Raw genomic sequence first — 24,990 nt, forward strand, 5'->3', positions numbered from 1 at the left:
CGTATGAATACGCCCTCAGGTGGGGCAAAGGGTGGAATAGTTGAAAAGTGGATCTTAAAGTTTTGGAGAACTTCTGAACCAAACATATCCTTATAATAACTGGTATATATCTGTTATATGATTATATACATATCTGTTAATAGGGCTAACTGTTTTTGTGCATCCTTATTTATTCTATGCAGCAAGAAAATGAAGACAGGTCTGCACAAAATGTTCAGTAATAACATTAAACTAAAGAAGGTTATGTGACAAATGTACTTTAAATAGTCTTATTATTTTATTTCATTTTATTTTATTTTATTTTTTCAGAATAACAGTTGGAATTGGTCCCTAAAGCTAAGTAACCAACTTACTACGGAACTGTTTTCATATATTCACAAGTTTTACCTCTTATTATTTGTTAGTTCATTATTGGATCTGTGTATTTCTTTTACTCAATAGTTGCATTCAGTTTTTTAGGATGTACTTATTTCATTTCATAGGCTATATTTTTTACTGTAATTTTGCACTTTCCACTTTGCTACTATATCACTAAATTTCTTTGATTTTTCTCATGACTTAATCAGAGAATATAGTACAATGGATGTTTACAAAAAAAGCCCTATATGTATATCTTGCAGTGTTTTCCCTATGTTTACAGCTTTGGGGGAGTGGGGGCATCGGCGACAGCCTGCAGTGCAGGTGAGCAATGTTTTATCTTGCAAAGAAGGCGCCAAGAGACATTTCTTGTGGTGGTTTTCTCAGCTTTTTGTCCACTAGATGGAATGTGCTTGTCTATCTGTGTGTGTGAATGCGCACATGTGTTTGTGTGTCTGTGAATGTGTTGGGGTGAAACCTCTCTATGTGCGAGAGAGCATGAGGAGAAATATGAACGAGACAATGTACAGACAAATTATACTCTGTCGTGTGAATAAGATGAAAAACATAAGGTAAATTAGTCTTTTAAATAAAAAAAGCACGGTATAATTCTGATTTATGAAAGTTATTCTAAATTACTTCTGCTGTGATCCGGCAGAGATCCAAGATGGCTGCGCACATGTCCCACTAGTTTGACTGACGGTCGTGGGTTAAGTTGACTTACTGGAGTTTTGGTCCTTCTTGGGTTTCTCTGCAGGGCTACTCCCGTGCTGGTTTCTTCACAGTGGTGTGGCTCTGCTTGTGCTGTGGATGTCCAACAGTCACAGAGCTGATTGGTGCCCTGGGTCCCTATCCAACACCTGGATCCCTGAGGTGCGCCTGACTCAGAGGCCTCTGTCCCTGTCCGGATTGCAACATACTGACCATCATCATCATCATAAGGCTGGGCTGGATAATTGCTGGATGACAACCTCCCAGCTGCTGACTAGGATTGTGCTGGTCCACTCTCACTGGATTTTCTGTTCCACTCTCACTGGTTTTTCTGTTGCTAACAGTTTGATGCTTACCGTACAACACAGATGTCCCAGGGCCAGCCCCTTATGATCATAGGATGCTGTAGGCCACCCTCAGCATGCACTGAGGCCCTCACCATCTTGTCAAACCACATAGCCAAATATAATTCTAATGAACTGGTCGTGGTTGTGGATTTTAAACGCTGATTGGCTGACCTCTTTCTCAGATAACTTGAACTTCACTATAATTTAACTAAACCATAAACACCTCAACACAGCCTAACCCCAAATAACCCCTTAGATCTTCCCTTATTGATTCTATCTTGACAAATAGCCCCCATGAGTTTTCTAATTTGTGTGTTTTTAAAAATGGCCTGATTGATCATTGTGCCATAGTAGCAGTTAGAAATTCTAAAATCCCCCAAAATAAACCTCAAATACTCGCAAAAAGAGACTTCAAAGACTTTCACAAACAAGCTTTTCTTTATGCTCTGGCTCTTAAAAACTGGTGCCAAGTCTCGCTCTGTCATGATGTTGAGCTGGCCTGGACATACTTTTTTGAATGAGTTTACAAGATCAATAAATAAACATGCGTCATTCTACAAGTTTCGAGCCAAAGGGCACAGCAATCCTTGATTTTCCACTGCGAAATCTTCTTAGAGAGTGTAATGCTCCCTGGGCTAAGGCAAGGAATAGCAAGGCTGAAGCTGACTGGCTTAAATTTCAGGTTACCTGCTCAACCCACTGTCCTGTCCCCTCAATTGAGGCCATGTCTGCACTTAAAGGTTTCCAGTAGAGAGCAGTAAATTATATCTCATTGATTTTCGAGGACACATCAGTTTGGTGATTGAACATGAAAACTTTTGAACTCCAGAATGAGGTTTTGTTTTAAAAACATAACCTTTTTCCACTGCATGTAAATGGGCAACACGCTGTTCCTCTGAAAACAGTGACATCACAGCCACATGTGCACCTACATATTACGTCCTCATGCAAATGTCTCTAACAGCACATACTGTACAGGGGTGATTGTTTTCTGAACTTGTAGTTAATTATATGTTAAGAATGTGAGTTTGCCCAATCAGAGGCACGATCAGCCAATGTCCAATATGCGACAATTTGCTTCAAAACTCTGTTTCAAAAACAGACCAGTGACATCACAGAGACTGCATCCAGCAGTTTTAATTTTCAAAAAAAAAGTCACATCCAGGCATGTGTCAGTAAAGCTATGGTTTATTCATATGAACATGTTGTAAATTGGATACATCTTTGGTTCTATAATCTGTCACAATATACTGTAAATAATATGTACATGTTTGTATACATATACTGCATTAATAAATGCATTTATCCCATAATTACAAATATTACAAATATTGAACTGTGGAGTATAAATTTAATATAAAACCATTGAATTAGAGATATAAACGTGCTTTTAACCCACATATAAGCCTAGAGCACCATGTGAAGAACTGAAAAACAGTGTAGAGAAGTGGTAAGGTGAAAACACAAGATGGTGACTGGAAGGAAGAAAAAAGAGGACAAGAATGAGGGGCAAAAAGGTGCAAAAAGAGGACAAGAAGGTGGGAGAAGGACAGACAGGTAACAGGGTGTTGTAAACAGAGATGCTGCAATCTTTCTGAGCATGTGTTCATTAACTGTGTCTCCATGGTAACTGAAGTGGCAGTGTCAAGGCTTGATGTCGCCCAGAGGGTGACCTTGCTTTTGACAAGCACACACAGCTGCATCCATCTCTCTTTCTCTCATTCTGTATCTGTTTCAATCCACCCATTGCTTGAGCGAGCTGTCATCCACCCCCCCACCCCCCCAAACCCCACAGCATCTATCCACCCACCTACCAGCCAGAAAGGAAAACAGTTGGCACCCATAAAAGCTTGGAGAAAACAGCAGAAGTCTTTCTCTCTCCATCTCCTGCTCACAGACAAGCTAGACTTTGTGTTGTGTTGGTGGGGTTAAAAAAAGAAGATGTTACTGGGCTCTGAAGCAGGAGGAGCATGTCCCGCCTTTGTCCTTCTCTAACTGGGGGGTGATGGTGTCGGGCACCTCTGACTGGAGCATGTCATTCTCACTGGCGATGATGTGTTTCACCAAGCAGTTTGCTGCTTCATCAATGTTGATGTTTTCCTAAAAAATAGAGAGAAACGTGTATGAAAGATGAGGAGGCAGGGAGAGGAGGAGTAAAGTTGAAGTATGAACACAAGTAAATAGGCACTGGTCTGTGTCCCTCTACCTCAAAACAATGTGATTGTCCATCAAACTTAATAATGAATTGTAGATAAAGCAAAAAAAATTCTACATGATAATATAAATATTTTTGCTAAGTCTTTGCAAACACTTACATTTAAAAGAGGTGTGACCTACATAAAGTTGAACCCAATGAAATGTGAGTATTCATTTCTCCAAACCTGACTCTGTTTTCAGAATAACACGTCAAAACAACCTCTTAGAACCAAAGGACAGAATGACCCAAATTGCACAGTATTTAGGGCTCTGAATAACAGAAAATTGTATTTTCAGTGACAACAGACAGGCAAGATTTGATGTTAACAAGAGACAATGAAACCTGTGACAATAAAATAAACATCTACATGTCTGCACTGCTGCTCATTTTATTCTCAAATCTGATTTTAATTGGGCGCATTTTTTACAGCATTTGGCACTCATGCACATAATCTGTGTATTTATGAGGAACTTTGCCTTAAGTGGATTCAAACAGTAAGCAGGTTACAGTGAGGGCTGTTTACCTGTAACAAAAGTCTGGTCTTATCAGGGTGCTTCTTTGGCAAACAAGATGCCAATTTGTAAAATTGGACTGAAAACATATCTCACAGCAGAGATAGTCCGATGAAATCTGTCTTTCCTGATTCACAGACCCAGTCTACTCTTCAAAATAAAAAGCATCTTCTCAGTAGCAGCTGTACAAAGGATTTAAAGCCACTTGCACCAGATGTGAAAGCTGAATAGACTTGATGAATGGCTTTGTGTGATAAAGTCAGGTTCACGTAAGGAGAGGACCTGCAGAGAACACTGATGAGATGACTACACACACACACACTTTCAGTGACGCTGAATATTCATCAGATCTAACCGTGAGCTCAGTGGGATGCTACACGGTGCCGTCCTCTTTGCACACAAACCCCTCTGTGTGCCACGTCTCGCTCTATCAGTATCTCTGTGTCGGTATATCTGTAAGATCTGGAACAAAGGGTTCTTTAAAAATAAAACAAAAACAGAAGAGCACCTTCTCTGCTATTTGCCAACTTCACTGCTTCTCTGTGTGATGCTGTGCATGCACTGTGTCTCGTGTTGTTTCAGTTTAAGGTTTGAAATATTTCTTTTGGCAGGTAATTTAGCAGTGGGCTCACATATTGTCACTTATATCACACCAGACACTCTCTGCAGCCAAGGACTCGTGCTGCACAATAGCTGCATGAAAACAAACACAAAACACAAAGGTCTTTTTTCAGCTCCAGACGCTGCATATAAACTAGATTGTTGTTGTTGTTGTTGTTGTTGTAAGCAGTGAATATTTCAACACACCAGTTTAAATTGAGCCTTTTGGTTCACTGCCTTGATTTCAACAGCTTAAATCTGATTTAATCCAGGTCACTTTCTCTCTTTTTTTCAATGTAGCATTTGCAGTAGTCTAGGCCTCTCACTACCAAGTCAAATAACTCCTTTTTGCTGGTTTGTTTACGTGTCAGTTTCTTGCCAAACAAGTAATTTAACTTTGGTGATAGTTATTGATATTTTTGAATGACTTTCACTTAATTGAATTAATCAACTTTGTAGATGTGACAACATACATCTAACCTTTGTTGGTCTAAAAGCCAGAGTCAAAAAAAAATGGATTCTCCTACTCTTTGGATGTCTGTGTCTATTTTCTCCTCTTATCATGCTGCTGTGACATTCCCGCTCCACACCAGCAGCTCTAAAACACCGCCTGTGCTGGTGTCTTTGTGTGTTAGTGTGTAAGTGGGTGAGTCCTTACAGGTCAGACTCTACTCACGACTTTCTCTCACTCCTGTCTGCAGCCCAGTGAGTGTTGAGTCATGCTGTCCTGAAGTTTTAAAATGTTTCATTAAAGTTTGGGTTTCGTGTGCTCTCAGTTTATATCTGTGTGTAGTTAAAAAGTGTCAAAGTCAGGATGTAAAAGTCACATGGACAGATTGAAAGGCACTGAAACCAGAAATAATTAAGCATAAATACGCAGCCACAAATAGTTTTGAAAATCATGAAGCCTCTTGAGATTAAACTGAAGTCTTACATCAGAATCATTACTGGTATCTGCTTTTTCAACTCATCCTGAAACACAAGTTTTCTTTTCCTTTAGCCAATGAGCTGAGTCTTTTTCTTTGAGTGCATCAGATACCAAGTACCAAACAGATAACAACTGAAGTTTCATTATGGTTGTACTAAAACTGCTTCACATTTTGGTCCCAAACCATTTTCCCTGCTTACACTTTATACCAGGGTGAGAATACTTTCTCTTTGTTCAAGATTTTCTTATCTTACCTATAGCAGAAAGAGGATGCTTAGGTTTTAAAAAATAAAAATTGCACTCAGCTATATTCTCTTGACATTTCTTGATGCTGTGTGGAGGGTGAAGCACCTGATGCAAATGCTGATGATCTGTACTAACAGCTGCCAAGAGACCAAACCTTGCAAAAATAAAAGGCAGTAGAGCTCACTCACTTGGTTTTTTGATATGCAAATAATGGGTAGACTAAAAAAACTGCTCAACTCAGCACAAGACATGTCTCTATGGTGGTATCTCCACAGGATGATCAGAAACTGGATCTTATAAAGAGGAGTAAGCAGCTTGTCGCAGATGTTGCAACAGGAAGTGAGCACCGACAGAGGCAGCAGCACCCACCTGCTACATGCTTACTGTTTTGTTCTAACATAAGATAATACTTTAATGTCCAATTACTCAGAAATTTGTTTTGTGTCTCACCTTAGCAGACGTCTCGTACCATCCCACAAAGCCGTTCTCCTGGCAGAACTGCTCCATCTTTATTCCATTATTGGTCAGTACTTCCCGACCCTGGTCACATTTGTTAGCCAAAAGCACAGTGGCTACATGTTTTCCATTGGCAAGTGTCAGTTTGGAATCCAAGTCCTCCTTCCATTTGGTGACGGCCTCAAAGGAGGCAGGCCTTGTGACGTCAAACACGATAAAAGCGCCCATGGCCTCACGGTAGTACACTCGGGTCATGTTGCCGAACCTCTCCTGGCCTGAGAGACAAATAAAGACACAGATGTATACAGTGAAGGTCAAAATTATTAGCCTCCTAATGAAATTTTAGTTAGATTAGTTTTTCTGTTTTTTTTTTTTTGTTTTTTTTGTTTTTTTGTTTTTGTTTTTTTTTAATGTTTCCCAAGTGCTGTCAAACAAATCATTGAATTGCTCTAGTGAATGTCTTTGACACTACAACCCCTGACTTGTCCAAGTCATTAACTAGTGTTTTGGTATTGGTATTTGGCCAAGGGGCAACATCCGGTCAGTAAAAATGAAGCCAATGTGGAAGTGCTAAATGTTGCTGTTCATCGAGAATCCGCTTGATGCTGGCTGTAAAAAGACCAGAAGTCACATACACACCCAGCCATAAAAACAGACTTCTACGGCATTAAAAAGCATATTTACAGCCTGGTTCAAAAGCGGCTTGGATCTAAAACGCCGATATCACTGTCAGCACATACTGTACAGTGAGTGAATTTTTTGACTAACTCGGCAGTTAAAAAGTTATTATGATCGTTTGATTGTCCAATCAGAGACACAGCTCAGATCACGTGACTGGCAAGTGCCCTGTAGCTGTTCGAAAGAAAACTTGCAACTGGTGTCATAGCAAATGTGGCTGCATCCGCGGATTGGCTTCAGTACTTGAGGGAACTAATGATTTTAATACAAGCAGTTTTTGGATTTTGTGAAATAGTTTTGTTTCTGTGTGCAAAGTAAAGTAATGTCAGCATGCAAAATAAAACTAAGGTGTTTGAAAAAGCTGTGTTAAAAAATTCATTGGGCTGTTTAACAGCACTTGAGAAACATTTGGGGAAAAAAAACTCGAAACTTCATTGGGGGGTTAATAATTTTGACCTGACGTCAAAAACAGTTCCAAGGTCTGCAAATAGTAACTGCCATCCATCTGATTTTCTGTTTTATCACACTTCTGTCTCATTTGTGTGACCATGCAAGCATTCCAGTCATACCTCTCTATCACCTCATAAACACACTTAAGCACACACCACAAGCACAATTAAATGCATGTTTGTACCGGTAAAGAGCAGAAAGTAAAGACAAGCATTAGAAATAGATAAAGACAGGATGTAAGGAGGAGAAAGGTGTCTTTGGTATGTCCCCAGGCGCCTGCTTGTGAACTCGCCTGTAAGACATTCCTGAAGATGAAATGAATTCGATAAGCTCAGTTGGAATGTTTCATCCACACTGATTTTCCCATCCATAACTTCTGCTGGAGTACTCTGAGTACCAGTCGTCTCAAACATGAGGGATACAATCAACCCCCCAGTAAGGGATCAGCAGGTTACTTATGTATGTAGTTTTTATTGTGGAGAGGGTGGGAGGAGGATTTATTTTACAAGCTGCTGCATCAGAACACTGCCTGTCAAGCTCTCTTGCACAGGTGGATGAGAGCACAGGGTCAGCAGCAGAACAGCAGGGAGGAGGTGTGACTTCTCAAAGGACATGCAGTATCAGAAGGACATAACCTTGTTTTGTATTAGGAACTTTTACAGTGTTATTACAGTATCACCATCTACCAAGTGTTTCTAGCTCTCTGTAAGTAGAAACATGCTGATGTTTTCTGGGCAGTCACATTTATGAGGAAATGTTCCTCTAAAATCAACTAACATTATTTACTATGAAATATACTATAACACAGTGAGGTAGTGACATAGAGGAGGAAGAGGTTGTTCCCCAATCTGATGAATGGGTCCATAGCTCTTACAGCCTATATGGCACACGCTTTTCAGGCAAGACGTTGACATCTTTAAGGCACAGCTCCAAGAGTGTGAATTTATAAAATGCTTAAATGATGGGTCATGCATGGCCCTGTCGTAATTTGTGTGTAAGCGTGCTATTTTCCATTTCAAAGTCTCCTTTTTTTTATACTTTCATAAAATAATGAGTACTTAAGTTTGAAATTATGCCATGGGTCTCTGTCATGACTAAGTGGAGCTGTCTAATTAAGTTTGACTCATAGTTCAAGCAACTATAACTAATAGTTATATGTCCTAACTAATGTGAAGGTGTAGACAACAACAACTTTATGAAATGTGCAAAAGTGAAAGAGAACAGGGGAAAACAATGAAAAAACGTGTCAAATTCATTCATTGAATTTGAATACAGTGTCCACAGAAAAAAATAAATGTATAAACTGACTTAGAAAAATATTACAGCAGTTACCTAATGGGTTCATTAGCAGAGATTGAATGGGGCAGTAACTTAGAACTAATTAAAATAAAAGCCCAAAATATCAGGACCAAAACCTGGCATACGAGCATAGACATCCACCACTCAACAGGTTATACATAGATTATCAAAAGTCTGAATGCTTTATCTTCAAAGAAGTCTTCATCATGGCTTTTTTTTTTATTGAAATATTAAAGTCAATATTATATTGGAAAATATACAGATGAAGCCTGTGATTTATTACAACTTGGGTATTTGAAAACATTAGGTCATCATTAAATTCTAAAAACAGCTACAAAAGTAAACAAGAAAACAAACCAGAATAAATCTTTTTGGATGCACAAGAACGCTGAATTAGCTTTATGTCTGCTGATATGATTTTGCTTGTTTGACCCTATCGTCTGTTTTCGTCCCGTCCAACAATACTTAAACACAGACATCACTCACAATATACAGAACCAACATTAACATTATATGAGCATAGGCCTGCACAGTCCTGAGCCATAGCAGGTTTCCTCTGATGGAGTCGCTCGTCTTGAGTTCACAATAAAAGCTTTCTGTATACACGAGCTCGGGCCTCAAATCTCCCTCACATGAGTTTGAGACACATGACTGCTTGCGCTTACTGGAGAGGGCGCACAGGAGGGGAGAGAGCAGCAGGTCAGAGGATTCTTCTAAACCTCAGCCGACACTCATGTGAGATGAGACCGCCACAGCCCTTTAGATTAGTTCTATCATCCACTCCATAGCATCCCACACTTACTTTGTGTTTAACCATTTTCAGTAAAGATTAATGTATTGTATATTATTAAAATATTTTTTTCTACTGTCTGACAATGTATTTCAGAAATCTTAGACTGTTTTACCCCCAGTGAAATATTAATAATTTGGCAAGAACTGTGTGTAAAAATAGTTCATATGGTAAAATGAGAGGTTCATACAGATGATGAATGCCACATAGTTCAGCATAAATCAAATTTAAACATATCAGTTTCAACGTGTAATTGAATTATATGGCACTTCAGGTAATTAGTCATCCTATCAAAGCTTGTTCTGTGACAGAAAACCACCAAGCATGTCGATGGAGAGGTGATAGAAACTTAAACTGCACCCTGAATACTGCAGCTTTGAATATTTGAGAAAATAACAAGATAAACTTTTTAGGAATAACTGGATAACCTGGAACCTGTGCTCTCATTTGCCTGTCAGTTGGAAGGGAAGACATATTTGGCTTATGATTTAGTTCATTATGACCTGTACCTATCATAATGGCCGACTGTTGCCATGGTTGCTCCTTGTTACATCACATGGGGTCATGATGCCCTGGAGAAGGTCATGTGACTGGAACAGTGAGGTTTATTAACAGACCCAAATGATGGTTAAACTGTGCTGAAGCAGAGTTAAATTCATTAAATATATCTTAAAGGTGACATGTGTGTGATCTTTGTGCTCTGAACAAAGACAAATGTGTTGGTGTAGAAATGTTAACTATGATTTAAAGCTGGGATGCCAACAGGTCAGCTGGTTCGCATGAGGAACATTAACCCTGAATAACCTTAAATATCAACCAGAAAAATGAAAGAACATCTGTGACAAAATGGTCCCGTGCTCCTTCCCGGCATCTCTGTCTTCTAGGACCAACCCAGAACTGTCAGTGCATCTCTCTGAAGTGAGAAAATGATTTGCCTAACCTGAAGGGAAATGGCTTTAGATGCATTACTCTGATAAAAAGCTTAGATGTCAAAGAAGAAATAGCCATACTCAACTAAAATACATGCCAACACATTCGTTTTATAACTAATAGAAATTCAACATTTCGGAAAAAAGATTGTTTTTCTATGATCTCTCGCAAAATATTCCAACCTAATTGTTTTTTTTCCTGCTTCCTTCTAACAAATTAAAACATTTGGAAAAAGCCACAACAATTCCATACAAAAGGTATCGTTTGGGCATCTTTGGCTTTCTTTTTTAGGAAGTTTGTTCCCTACTTTTTCAATATTTACTAGCCCTGTGGCATCTAATTTTACTTACAAGTTGTGCGTAAAAAGTTGGAGCGTACCTGCAATGTCCCACAGCTGTAAGCGCACCGTCTCCTGGTCCCAGTTGAGGACTTTGAGTGCGAAGTCCACCCCGATGGTGGCTCGGTAGTTTGGGCTGAAGTTGTGATGGACATACCGCTTAATGATGCTTGTCTTGCCAACCCCGAGGTCTCCTATCACAAGAATCTTATAGAGATGCTCCTTTTGGTGGTTGTTCTGCATGGCGACCGAGGAGGGCGAGAGCTGAGCATGAATCCTCCGTATTGTAAAGGGCCGAAGCAGAGGCAAGGGGAGCAGCACAGGGCAGCGCACAGGGAACTACAGAGAGCTTGAAGAAAGAGAGAGAAGGGGAGGTGTGGTACGCCTAGGCCCACGCAGGGAAGCGGAGCATAGACGTCTGGACCTTGTGACTGACGCAGGGCAGCTGCGTGCTGGTGTCACGTCAGTTTCTAACCCCCCTGAGGATATCAAACTTTAAATTTGATATCAAAGTTTCATGACAGTATCTGCTGGATGTTAAACTTTGGTTTGGGGGATTGTGTGAGACAACCTTCCAAACAGATCTGATGGAAATGTACACTTTAACAAAGAGGAAAGGATAAAACCTCTGACTTTGTCTCTCAGGTTGACCTTACCTCAAAGATGCCAAATATATTAAAAAAAAAAAAAAAATTAAAGATCATTACCAACTGATCCGAACAAGTATCAAGAGCTAAACTCACAAGGCGCATGAGTGAATAAGTCACCCATGAATGGATCACCTAAAATTACTAAATAAAAAAATCCAAGAAACTGCAGGATAGGAATTTTAAAAGTTTTATTCAATTTTTCTTCCTTCAAAAGTGCAAATGAATGGAAACAAGTAACACTGATTCAGAGACTGAAAAAAGGCACAATAATCAGTGACATCCCTTTCAGAAATTGATCAAGAAATCCCTTAAATTTCTTCACAGAAAAAAATGGCAGTCATGGTATCAGTACGATGCAATCACAGATTATAATCTCCACTGTGCTTCCCTGAGAGAGAGTTTTGGAAATCTAATAGGGACACAAACATTTTTCCAGCTGTCGCTTCCCTTTCAAGGTTATGATTAGAGACTGACCAACCATCCTGACTTGTCATTTTATGAGGCTATCCCTTTATTCTTTTTCAGCGCTCACAGCTTGTAGTAAAATCATTCACAGGCAGCTAATCAATGATGTTGAAAATGCAAAAAAAAAAAAAAAAAAAAGCAACACCTCACTGGAGCATGACATGGTTGTTTCAGTTTAAACTTTGGTGTCATCTGTGTGTGAAAACTGTTTTAAAGTCTCCCTTTGATCCTAATCAATTTGAGAAGAAAAAATTCGCTCAACTTAAAAAACAGGCCTCAAACTGTGATGCCCAATTACTGTATGCTTCAAATGCAATATATTTATCTAAATCCAACTGACTCAGTGGTTCCCTGAAAAATAGTATTAATCCTCATGTTGTTCAATCTCCATGAATGTCAGCATTAATCACTGCCATCTCCATTTTCTACCCCTGTGTCATGTGTCATCACCCACAGTGAAGATTTACAGATCTTTGATTCATTTCACAGCGCACATTGAAAACAGTTAAAAGTACACAGAAATTTGATTTAAGTTTCCTCTCTCTGAAGTCATGGCCACGTCACCTTTGCCAAAAACCTTGGTTTCCTACAGTTTGGGGATGGGGTTGGCTGCGACTGCGATGCTCTCGATGGCACACTCGTCACTTCCTCTGCGGATTCGGAAGAAGCCCTCTTCGCCCCATTTGGTGCCCCAGCTGTTCTTGACAATCCAGTACTTCTGTCCGGTCATGTGGCAGCGGCCGTACCCGACCAGCAGCACAGCGTGGTTAGTGAGCTCAAAGGGGTTGAAGGGGTCAGCGAGGCCTGTGTGGTGGTAGATGCCCTCCTTATAATGCATGAAGTCAGGGTAGACCTGTAAAAAGAAAAGGGATCATTTACCAGGAGAGGAACAGCCATGAATGACACAGAACTGCTCTTTGTTACCTTTACTGTGTTCACCAATATATTACACACATTACATTTTTTTATTATAATAGTTTATTTCTTCCTCCTTCCTCTTTTTGTCTCAAACATTTCAGGCTGAAATGAAAACAGGAACAGTCTACATCCTTTAAAGAGTCTCAGTTGAATGATTAACATTTAATGAACAAATGGTTTTCAATCTGAGTTTGTGCTGGCATATCAAGTTTCATATCTGACAAAGTAAAATGAGCTTGTTCTTCTTCTACCACTGAGACATCTATTTAGACATTTTGTTGCACAAGTTGATAGAAGTTATTTTTTGTGATCCTCACTGTGATTAGGCTCTGTTTTTAAAGCTGCTACACTTTTGTAATCAGCTCTTACTTTAACCAGGCTTTGAAGTGAAACATATTCTCAGGCTATGAAGCAGCAAACAAAGTCATACCTGAGAAGAAGGAAGGGATGTTACTTATTTACCGAATTGAAATCTATGAGACCTGGAGAGTTTAAAGAGATGTTTTTTTTTCATGACCTTTCAAAGCTTTATTAACAAAAATCTTGACTCACGCATTAAACACATAGTAATATGGAGCCAGTAAGGGGCTATAGTACCTCAAATGCAACAGCCATGGGTCCATTTTTTATCAGCTCCAACTTCATGGCCATCTCACTGCAGCCGCCATAAAATCCACCCACGTACTTGTACTCTGCTGTGTAAACTCGGACGCAGTTTTGGGGAACACCGCAAGGGGAGTCCTGTCCGATATATGGGAAGCAAGACTCATCCACAATGCCGAAGTCCTGTGCATACTTCCCAATCAGATAGGGGAACCCACCATCACAACCTTGAAGAGAGATATTTGAAAGAAGAATAATACAATATCTTTTTTCCTTTGGAGGTGGTTTTAAATATTCAATTTCTTATGAGATCTAAATTTTGAGGAAACTTTTACTACAACTCATAAAAAGCTAAAATTTCAACATTTATAAAACACCTGAGCTTTCAAAATGTTACAAAGATATTTTTAAAACAGAAATCTTTTCTACTTGTGATTAGAGAGCACACATTTTCAACATGTCATGGTGAAACAGCTAAAAACACTGATAGTACCAGACTTGGTTGTTATGTTACTTGTTGCGCTTCTCTCACTGCTACCCAAGTTTTCAATGGCAATTCTGAACACACCACTTTTTACTTTATTATGTATAGAGGATGGGGAAACTTGAGAATCTTAATTTACCTTGAGAATATTCTGAACAGGAGACCACTTGTTGTGGACTGAGGACAGGGTTCTCGGTATTGTTGGTGAGGATTCGGACGCGAGCTTCCAGCATTCCCATGGTGGCAAATGAGTAACAGCTACCACATTGTCCTGAAACACAACAGCAGAGATTTATTAAATCAATCTAGTACCAGCAAAAAGAGCTGTGAAAATAAAGCTTTCAAGTTTTGTTTTTAGTTAAAGTAAGACTCAAAGCATTTCTCAGGCAACATCAAGTTTGGCCTTAAAATTAGTAAAATGAAAAATACAGGAGATAGCTAGTAGCCTCAATGTAAATAGTCTTATTGGTTTAAGAATAAATCGTATCAATTTATCAAAATCCTGAAATTGTCTGAATTCTCCTGCCTTGGTTTATTCAACTTCATTAGCTGTAATTAATAATACAGGAGCAGAGCAGCAGAGACAGATTAACCGATTACAGCCAGTGATTACCATCCAAAGTGAGACACAGGACTTTTAATAAAAAGCTCTAAAGAACCAAATTAGGTCAGAGAATAGAGGCTGTGCGGATTTGCAGTGAGGTTTTAATTGTAGTAAATGATTCAATTCTAGGGTGACACAGAACAGTTTTTGTTTGGGCCAAGACTCTAAAGACAGACAACCAGTCATTTAGATTACGGATCTATACTTCAGAGATTACTTCGATTTGTGGAACCGGACATTACAGTTACAGCTCTCTCATGGAGTGAACATTAAATCTGTAATTTGCTTTGGTGTCTTTTATACTAAACTTTCACTTTAAACAAGTTAACACGTATGTTGCATGTTGTGTTTCTGTGCAAGCCTGAAAGCACCAATTTAAACCTAATCAACGATTCTTTGAATTCAAATGGAAACTACAAAACCCACCTGCTCAACAACATTGAAGGAAAATAAGCTGCCCAGCAGTGCAGTGACTTAGAGGGCTCCTACTGAAACACTTCAGCCCTCTCCAGATCCTTAAACCAAGCCCTACAGAGGCCCTCTCAGACACTCAAACTACTCAGCACGAATAATCTCTCTACTCACACACCAGGCTGTGCAGAAACACAAGAGCAGTAGAAAGCAGACCCAGGCCTGCCAAGAGGGAGCAAAGTAGCTTGGTGCTGCTGTTCAGTGTGTGCTCTCACCGTCAGCTGCTCAAGTGTAAAAAGCACAGCTTTGTCTCCCTCTGGTTCTACAGGCCCTATTCAACTACTTAACAGGTTCATATTGTTTTGTTTCCCCCCAATCATATGCACTTCGATTTTCAGAAGTCCATCCCTAGTTATTCTTGGTTCACTTATTATGCACAAAAAACAACACATTTAAGGTTTTCTGCAGACAAGCTGCTCATCACCTTGGTTCCGCACAGGGCTGACAAAGTTAACGGCATTCACATTCCTCCAGTCCCAATGCTCAGGCAGGGCATTCGCAGTCTTGGCCAGTTCAGCTTTCACAGGCATAGGATGGACACGTCTGGAGTAAAAAGAGCAAACAACAACAAAAAATCAGAAGTCAGAAATCAGGATAGAGGTATGAGCAGGGAAGAGAGGGTGGAGAATACCATGCAGCAAAAAAAAACATCAAACAGGATGTAATCAACCCAAGACCTCAATTTCAAGGATTACCGTGTCCGTACAACATAAATGTTAATCCAAATCACCACCTCAAATAATATAAACGTATAAAGTGGTTAAAGAGAAAGAGGGGGGAAACCATTTTTTTTTACTGTAAAGAGTATTGTACATTTTCATTAATTTAGCCCTTTAGAAAACCAAATCAGAACTTTTTCCTTCATGACCCTTCTGGAAATAGCACAGCACTAGCACAGTGAGGAAAATGTTGGTAAAAGCTCACATGGGGATACGGGAGGCAGGACCTCCAGCTCTGTAGTGCAGCTGCTGTAGAGTGTACTTCTCATGCTCAGGGTAGGCCACAGCTCGCCAGGATTTCTGAACCGAGTTGATTGCATCAATGAAGTCCAAGTTGTGTTTGTAAGGCTTCTGGAGCAGCCTGGAGGGTAGGACGAAAATAAATCATATACAATGTTTTTATCTAAGATGGAAGTGAAGGTAGTCTAAAGGTAAAAAAATAAAACCAAACACACCAGTTAATGTTAACTTTAATCATAGAATGAGTGCATTACAAACATCAGTTGGTTGGCTGAGCAGTTGACAGATAATGACAATAACTACACAAAAAAAACTAGCACCAAGCTGATTCTACAAAAAAAGTTTCTCCCCTTTTCTACTTTCAGCCAACATTTCATTCAGTCAAAATCTCATAATATAGATTCTTCATCTTTTAATCCCAGTTGAAGGGCATCTTGAGAGGCTTCAATTTTAGTCTTGCAGAAAACATACTGGAAACTTAAGGTTAATCCTTACAGACTGCAAGTCTAAAATTCTTAATCTTTCAGTTACAGAGCTATTGTGCAGGTATAGTCACAAGAGTGAGTCCATCTAACTTTACATCTCAAAGAGGGAGGCTGGGGGAACTAAATGTTCATCAAGAGAAGAGATGTCAGTGGTACACTAAAAGAAAGACTTAACTCCTATGAGAAATGTTTATCAGCCAAAGTCCACTACTGCCTTGCCATTTATCTTTTGTTCATTAGCTTGCTCTTCTTCATTTTGCATTTTGTGGGATGTACCAAGCTGTATAGATTTACATACCTGCTGCTGTAAACTGGTGTGTAACTTGTTGTGGGAGGTACTGATTTCACTTTCTTTCCCACAAAACAGGCCCAGTTGTTACCCAGGACATCATGCACCCACCCTGGCAGGGTCTGGTCACAGTAGCTGGTCACCTTAGGGCCTTCTTGAGTGTACTGAAAGATTAAAGTCAGACTTTTAGGTCTATAAACAAGAATGCAAACAGAGTTAACCAATTAACCTCTGATGACCTCTTGTTAGGAGAACTTTCAGAACACAGACTATTCATTAACTGAGTTTGAGAGGAAAATATAGGGTCCAGAATGTGTCTTAGAAAAGAAAACTAAATGTCTCTCTTCAGTCTTCCTTTAAATTCACTTGAACTCCTCACAAAGGGAAGTTTAAAAGGATATAAATGAATCATAATGTGGGTCTGACAGACAGGCTGTGACACTTCCTTCTATTCAGTGTCATGTGAGTGATGAAGTAACTTGTGACTTGTGGCAAACCTTGACTGCAGCTGCTTTTAAATAATCCACATCTCAAATGTGTGACGTTCAATAAAGAAGAGAAAGGTCTTAGATAGTGTCATATCAAATCAGGAAAATGTACATTTAACCTTAACATCTAGGGGTGTTAAAGAACACCAAGGCAGCTGTGAACATGTGCTATGGCCAGCCAAAAATCATCCTACTTAAGACAAGACAACCTGGAAAGGAAAGTTGAACAATGACCATTCAAACACTAACTGTTTGGGGTTAAAAAAAAGAAAAAAAATATCAAGAAATCCCTTGGTAAGAAGCTGATATGACTTTACATTGATGTTTTTTTCTGAGATTTTTTGTACCTTGAAGAATGCAAACCATTTGTAGCCGCTGAGGACCACCTCAAAGCCCTGGTTGTAGATGAGGGTGAAGAAGCCGGCATTACCCAGCTCATCTGTGGTCACGGAGAGTTTGTCCAAAGTCACAGTCAGAGTAGTAGTACTCTCACCTGTAGCTGTAGAAGGAGATCACCACATACAATGTAACTAAGTGCAGTGAATGAGAGTGATTTTACCTAACAGTTTCCAGTAAAACCACTTTACAGGGTCAATAACACTCCTTACTCCATTTATCCCCTTTTTCCTTTTTGGATAAGTCTGCCTTCGAAACCTCTGAAATTTAATGCTTTCATATTTCCTGGTCCCTTAAATTTTTTACAAACAGTTCATAGTAAACAGTATCTGTTTGGAATCAAAGGCACACCCCCTCACAGCTGCAAACTAATCCAATTTGCCACGGCCATATTGACCGACACGTGCCAAAAACGTCCTCGTGACAACAACTTAAACATCTTTAATGTTGATGCAAGCGTATGAGGCATGTGTAGATTAACTTCTGAAGCTGAAGACAACTTCTCCCACACGGTAGCTTCATTCTAACACTGTGGCTACAAAATTAAAACAGAAGTTAAACACAACAAAGCTTAACACACACGTTTCGTCTGCAACACAATAACAAACGCATGATAGTTGCAACGGTTACTTCGACCGGTCTACAAACAGGAATTGATCACCAGAGGTTAAAAGTGCGGGCTAATCGGGCCCAAACAAGTCATGCTTTCCAAATTGCGAAACAACCGTTGTTTGTGACGATGGTGTCTATATTCCGCACTACAATGATACGTGCTTTATTTTACCTTGTGTGGAGCAGTTGATGGTCTTATCGTGCCCTCCTTTGGACACCTGGAACACCCATGTCCCCAAAAGGTCTTCATAGGTGCAGTTCGCTGGTGTGTCACCCAACGACCCTTCAACCCAGAGCAGGAACACACACACCACCACACTGCTCAGCCTCATCTTTAACCAGAGCTAGCTTACAAACACCTGAAGTGCTACTCAGCTAAAACTGCGTTTAATGAGAAGAGCTTCCACCTCAACTTTGACTTCTTTGTCAACCTCCACCAGAGCCAGCTACTTATGCAAACTGAAACTTTTAACAAAGATACAATATGTTTCCGTGTGCTCAAGATAGGTCGCTGATGAGTGAAAGAACAACGCGCATGCGCCAGATCAGCTAGCGGGAGAAAAAAAAGGAGAGGTGGTTTGTGAGAAATATTTTATCTCAGACTTCATCCATGCCTTTTCTTTTAACCATACATGTACGGGCGCTATGACCCGACAAAAGCCACAGAGCATGCACTGTGCACTACACTTTTGCTGTGCCCATTTAAAGCTTATCAGCGAAAAAGGAAGTACACATCAAACCTCTCGCTCAGGATGCTTTGTCTCTTTCTTCCTTTTTGGTTTCGCTTTCCTTGTCATGTGACCCGTCAGCTGAGGAGCATGCGCAATAGGCTTGATTTGAGAACAAGTGCAGCTGGGGACTCATGGAAAGTCTCCTTGAATGTTCGTGCTGCTGCGTACATACAAGATTTCAGAGCATTAACAAGAAAACGTAATTATGGACACTATCTACACACATTAATAGCATGCTTGAGTCTGAAGCTGGGTTTTCCTGTGGTAGCTTTAGTCATACTTCAGACGTACTACAGACTCAAAACAGACTTTTGTTGTTGGGTTTGCTGGTTTGCAGGTTTGAAGTTGGTTTTTTTTTTCTTTTTTACCAAATCTTGAGATCTTACTTGCAATTTTATCTCTGACAGTCACTCTCCGACTCCCATTGCTTGCCGCTTATTCCTCTTTCAACCGCCTTCTCCATGGCAGTTTTTGTATTGGGGGAAAAAATCTGTAATAATAATATGGTCATGTTGTCATGTTTGAGCCTGAGAAAATCAACAGTCGTGTGTTCTTGTGTGATGAGCAAGGGCCAACATCCGGTCAGTAAAAATGAAGCCTATGCAGAAGTGCTCAATGTTGCTGGTCATTGAGAATCTACTTGAGGCTGGCTGCAAAAAGAGCAGAAGTCACATACACATCCAACCATAAAAACAGATTTTTACAGCATTAAAAAGCATATTTACAGCGTGGTTCAAAAACAGCTTGGGTCTAAAATGCTGATATGACTATTGGGACACACTGTATGGTCAGTTTTTTTTTTTTTTTTTTCTAACTCAGTGGTTTAGGAGTTATTAGGATTGTTTGATTGTCCAATCAGAGACACAGCTCAGATCATGTGACTGACAAGTGCCCTGTAGTTGTTTGAAAGGAAACTCACAACCGGCAACATATCAAATGTGGCTGCATCTACGGATTGGCTTCATTTCAAGTGTCAGGAACAGACGGGTGACGTCACAGAGGCTACGTCCATGTTTTATACAGTCTATGGTGAAGAGCCGGAAAAAGAAAATGACATGACATATCAGGAGGTGGCACCAAGTACAGCAGCACCAAATCACTTGACTTACTGAGGTAATCAACATGAGGTGACATGAGACTGATCTCTGGATCTGCTGAGCCCAGATAGTGACCTTTTTTGAGAAAATGGGAAAGAGGCAATACACGTAAGTGACGTGTCGTCTTTTACCATCTAGTGGTTGTTTTCTAATTTGCTTGGGACAATTCTTTTCCAACTGTGTGGAAGTGAAATCGTCAGTGTGCTTGTTGGAGTAAGTCCATGCGTAAATGCCTGCTGATTGGTTTGTAGTTAGAGGGGTTTAAGAGTTTATTTTAGCTAGCAGGCACTTCAGGGAAGTGCTAAAGGCTTTGATCACCATAGTAACCATGACATAAACTGACTCATCTCCTTGACAGACCATAATAAGCACTCATCTGGAGAAGGGACTGAAGAGGTATTAGTCATGCCGTCTCATTAGTGCTATTAAAGAGAGTGTGTGTGTGTGTGTGTGTGTGTGTGTGTGTGTGTGTGTGTGTGTGTGTGTGTGTGTGTGTGTGTGTGTGTTTATAAGTGTATGCACATGTGTATGTAACAGCCTCTCTGTGAGTCTATACAATATGGCAAACTAGAGGATTAAAGGAGCAGAGAGACGGAGATGGAGGGGTGATGTTATGAATGTTAACAGCCGGAGCCCACTGAGCTGCCTCTAAGAGTGACTCATTGAAACCATTTTTCAATCTTGATATTGTTCTTGCTTCCACTGGCAGGAAATTAAAACTCAAGTGACTTTCAGTTCTGCTATATTGGCACCCACTGATTTTTTCCCTGCTCACTCCTTTCATCACACTCTCTTCTCTGCCTTACTGGCTCTTTTCCTTTTTGCTCAGTCTATCATCCCTATTCCTTTGCTGCTCTCCATAGTCTCCAGCTCCAACTCATGTGGTTTAGTTACTGTAGCATGCAAGGTCTGTATGAGTAATGTTTGCCTATTGACAATCCATAAATAGTCTTTCTCTGGTCTCTGGACTACTCAAATTGCATATACATTACATTGCATTCACATACTGATGGAAACTGCCCATGAGGTTTGACTAATTCCATGTACATCTGAGGATACCTTGGCATGTGGATAGCAGGACTAGGGGTCAGATGCCCAACCATCCAGTTCAGAGATCAATGACTCCACTTAATCCACAGCCACCCCTTCAAAATGTCAAGACAAGATGTGCACAGTGATATAGGACATAGAAAATCAGCTCATTGTCTAGTTTAAAAGCTTAAGCCCATGGTTCCACTTTGCATGAAAAGAAAAAAACTGCTTCAACTCTCAGGTCATTACTGTACTGTGTGTGCAGGTACAGGTGTTTGTGAGAATTACCATGACACTATCTTTAAATCCATTTTTCTCCCATGCCTGGTTCTACACTAGAGCATAAAAAGCCCCTTAAGCCCCTGTAACGGCAGTTTGGGCTTGACTGTTCTTGATCCCTTCTGGGGTCAACAACTGAATTCATGCAGATCAAGTCAAGACAAAACAAATGCATTTTCTATGACACATTAAAAACAGTATGAACCTACCAGAGGGTTTGGGAAACTGCAGAAAATGTAAATTGGCAGTGTAAAATAACTCTGAATAGTTCAAAATGTCAAGAGCAGAAAACTAACAAGGTAAAAACGATGAATAATGCATGCAATGAACGTGTTTTCGAAAGAAAAAAAATGGTAAATGAGGTGCAAATGTCAACTCTAAATGCATTACCGAAACAGATGAAATTAAATGTTCAATAGATTAATTATTCACTTAACTGCTTTCTGATTTCAGACTTGCTTCGTCACACTGACATTTTATAAGTATCTGATTCGAATCTGTGACTTCATTTATCTATAATTTTTATACTAATAGGGTGTTGTTTGAAAGCCTGGCCTCTCATTTAGTTAAAACAACATGTAACAAGACCTTAATATGAATGTCAATAACGTTATGGTTCCATTAGATGGTCTCTTGATGATGGTTTAATCATCTCTGACTGTAAGGGCTCTAATTTCGGGGCGGTGCGCAGGGGGCGCAAGCCTGGCGCAACCCACGCAGTGTTAATGCCGTGCAGCACACCGCCATGCGCTGCCAGTTTGACAATTTGGTAGACCGTCTGCGCAGAGATGGGTGTGACGGCGCGCCAGGGGGAGGTGTCGGCAGATTCATGTTGGCGCAGTGACAATTTTGTGCCAAAAAAAGTGCGCTGAAAGTTCGCCAGCTCCAACCTGGTCTATTCTCGGCGCAAAGCGGAGCGCACCCTCCGCAGCTGTAATTTGGTGACAGGCGCACATGTGCACACACGTCATCAAAGCCTCAGAGGCAGGTTTCCAGATTGTCAGGCACATTTTAACACAATAAACAATCCCAGCAATCACTATTTAATGTAACCATCTGAACCAGCATATACATTTGTATCTATATTAACTGTCCCGTCACATCTGATGACAGATTAAAGCCGTTTGTCATAATGGAAAGTTAACCTGACGGCAGCTGGAAGTTTGATGCATATCTTACAATCAAACAATGCACAGCCTTAACATCTGATACTGAGTATATATCTGGTTCTCTCATTTAATTTAATTCAAAGAAAAGAGGGAGAGAAAGACGAAGAAAAAAAGAGACAAAATAAATGTTTGTCACTCAGGATATACCCATGATTTCCCATATTTCTCTGTTCAAGTCTTTATTTTTAACGTGATATAAAAAGATGGAGTACATTATTGTAAGGAGGATGAGGTGGAGACACCGGGAGAGCATACAGTATATCACCAAAGGTTCTGCTATTTGGCGATGACAAACCAGGAGTACAGGTGGATCGAAAGTATTCTGAATGGATAAGCCAGCTGTGTAACTGCCTCTTAATTTTGTACTCTATTAATGACAAAGGAACAGATTAAATCTGTCCCGGGAGCTGGCCCACACAGTGACGCGCTTCGTGTCCTCCGATGCACCCCGCTGTCCATTCTCCTGCTGCAGGGACAGCAGTTCTGACCATCTGCACTATCGGGTCTTTTTAGCATACCTTCCGCGGTGCTGGGGATCACTCAGACCAATCAGACGCTGCGCCTCAGCCGCAGCGCATTTGAAGGCGAACAGAGGCGCTCATGAAAACAGCGCTGGGCTGTGTTAAACCCACTCACGGCTTTTCTCCTCCCTCTCTGCCATCTGCGTGGAGGGAGGCGCTCATGAAAACAGCTCTGGGCTGTGTTAAACCCACTCGCGGCTTTTCTCCTTCCTCTCTGCCATCTGCGCGGAGGGAGGCGTAGACGCCCAGCTCTGCGCTCCTCTGCGCCTTGACTGCGCCTCTCTTGGCACTGCAGGAAACTTGCGCCGGTCACGCCCTGTCCGCACGGCGAAGGCCAGCGCAGGGCAGGTGCGCCTGCGCTTGCGCCTGGTCTACGAAATTAGAGCCCTATGTGTTCACAGTGTCCAAAAAACTTCACTCAGCTACAGTAACTTCACTGCTTCTTTTAGTGCTTGCTCCCTAAATAGATCAGCTGATCAAGTATTTCATTGAGTCAAACGTGCAGGTGAGGCCACTCATTCAGAGCTGGGTTGATCACCACTGTCCAGGGGTTTAATGATCAATCCTTCACACTTGAATTAAGTCCTCTTGAGTGGCTTCATGGTCAGTTAGCTCACCGTATGGAGGTACTGTGTAGGAATACACCTACACAGTACAAAGCTGAGTGCTGTGGAATGAAATGTTTCTTCTGTGCTCTTACACATGTCCAGACCCACACATGCACACTGTGTACAGATACACACCACAAAATGTATGTGTTCACGTATCACAGGCTGACTCTCAGTGTTACCATGACACCCTTTTCCTACACAGTCTTTGTAATATATGTCCATCTAACAGCAGTGATCCAGCAGCATGCACGTTACATAAGACAAGAAATATACAGCTGATGAGGGGTGCACCTGAAGACTGCTCACAATGCAACATGGTTTGAGTCTGTGCTATTTTTTAAGCAACTCTTTCTCAACAAGCATTTCAGTAAGTAAAAAAAAAATGTTTTCACAATACAGTACCAATCATTCCAGTTGAAGCTGAAACCAGGGTTGGTCTGGCCCTTTCACTGTCACCTGTCCCTTCATGCCGGTCCCTCATGCCAGTTTTACCTCCCTCCCTTTCTGACCCCTTAGAGGTATTAGACTTGTGGTGATGCATTATTTCCCCTGCTATGTCATGTGACCAAAATGGACGTAGTAATAAATGGACATAGTCTCGTTCATGTCCTTTGTCTGTTCCTGATAACGAGTTTTGAAGCATATTGTCAGCAGGAGCCATATTGGAAATGGGGCGGGCTCTGAGCCTCCACATTAATAGCTATGGGGCGCCCGCCCATCAGTCAGCTGAGCTGTGCCTCTGATTGTGAGAACTTGTGCTCTTAATAATTTATAAACTGCCGATTAAGAACCCCCCACCCTCACCCCCACCTCTTTGATCCATTCCTGCCCCTTCGGCTATGTAGCCAAGATGGAGACCAGTGAGGGTGAAAGTGTCCAACATTCCCCACTCAACAGTTCGACTGTTTCGAGAAATCAAAGATCACTTCGTTTTTTTCATACTGTCAGTGTGAATGCTCTCCTGCACTCAAAATGGTGAGTGCAAGTACAGAAGTGTGGGACTTGAGACACTGCCTTAGGGTATAGAGGAGTTTATTTTTGATGGGGAACTCATCTTAAAGGGGGTAGTGCAGGTGTTCTGCAGTGGAGCAGTGAGAAGTACGATTCACAGTATATTTCACAGGAGAAGCTGACTGAAGTCCCTATATGGATTGAAGTTTTCTACAAAGCAGATGACACTATAAGTGCCACTTAACTCACTTCAAAAGAGTCTCACATTTGAAGCACTGTTTGGCTTTAAGAGTAAACTGTGGGGAGGGGGAAATAACAAGTCCTTACTGTCATATAA

The 24,990-nt window shown here is 40.7% G+C and overlaps 2 protein-coding genes across 2 annotated transcripts; both read right to left on the bottom strand.

The window, feature by feature from the left end:
* Positions 1-3,253: 3,253 nt before the first annotated feature.
* On the bottom strand, positions 3,254-11,163 carry rab38a (RAB38a, member RAS oncogene family). Its single transcript, XM_074679938.1, has 3 exons — positions 10,880-11,163; positions 6,349-6,629; positions 3,254-3,515 (listed from the first exon to the last, which is right to left on the bottom strand). Exons 1-3 carry the CDS (start codon positions 11,079-11,081, stop codon positions 3,360-3,362), a joined length of 639 nt encoding a protein of 212 aa, XP_074536039.1. The 5' UTR covers positions 11,082-11,163; the 3' UTR covers positions 3,254-3,359.
* Positions 11,164-11,704: 541 nt separating this feature from the next.
* Positions 11,705-18,716, bottom strand: ctsc (cathepsin C). The gene is made up of 8 exons (XM_074680403.1): positions 18,435-18,716; positions 17,602-17,753; positions 16,776-16,930; positions 15,958-16,113; positions 15,458-15,576; positions 14,098-14,229; positions 13,469-13,701; positions 11,705-12,806 (listed from the first exon to the last, which is right to left on the bottom strand). The coding sequence occupies exons 1-8, from the start codon at positions 18,592-18,594 to the stop codon at positions 12,540-12,542; spliced, it is 1,374 nt and encodes a 457-aa protein (XP_074536504.1). The 5' UTR covers positions 18,595-18,716; the 3' UTR covers positions 11,705-12,539.
* Positions 18,717-24,990: the final 6,274 nt, after the last annotated feature.

This window comes from Halichoeres trimaculatus, unplaced genomic scaffold (assembly GCF_033239565.1).
Source record: "Halichoeres trimaculatus isolate MK-OKI-2021-1 unplaced genomic scaffold, fHalTri1.1 fHalTri1_scaffold_9, whole genome shotgun sequence".
Classification (NCBI taxonomy): domain Eukaryota; kingdom Metazoa; phylum Chordata; class Actinopteri; order Labriformes; family Labridae; genus Halichoeres; species Halichoeres trimaculatus.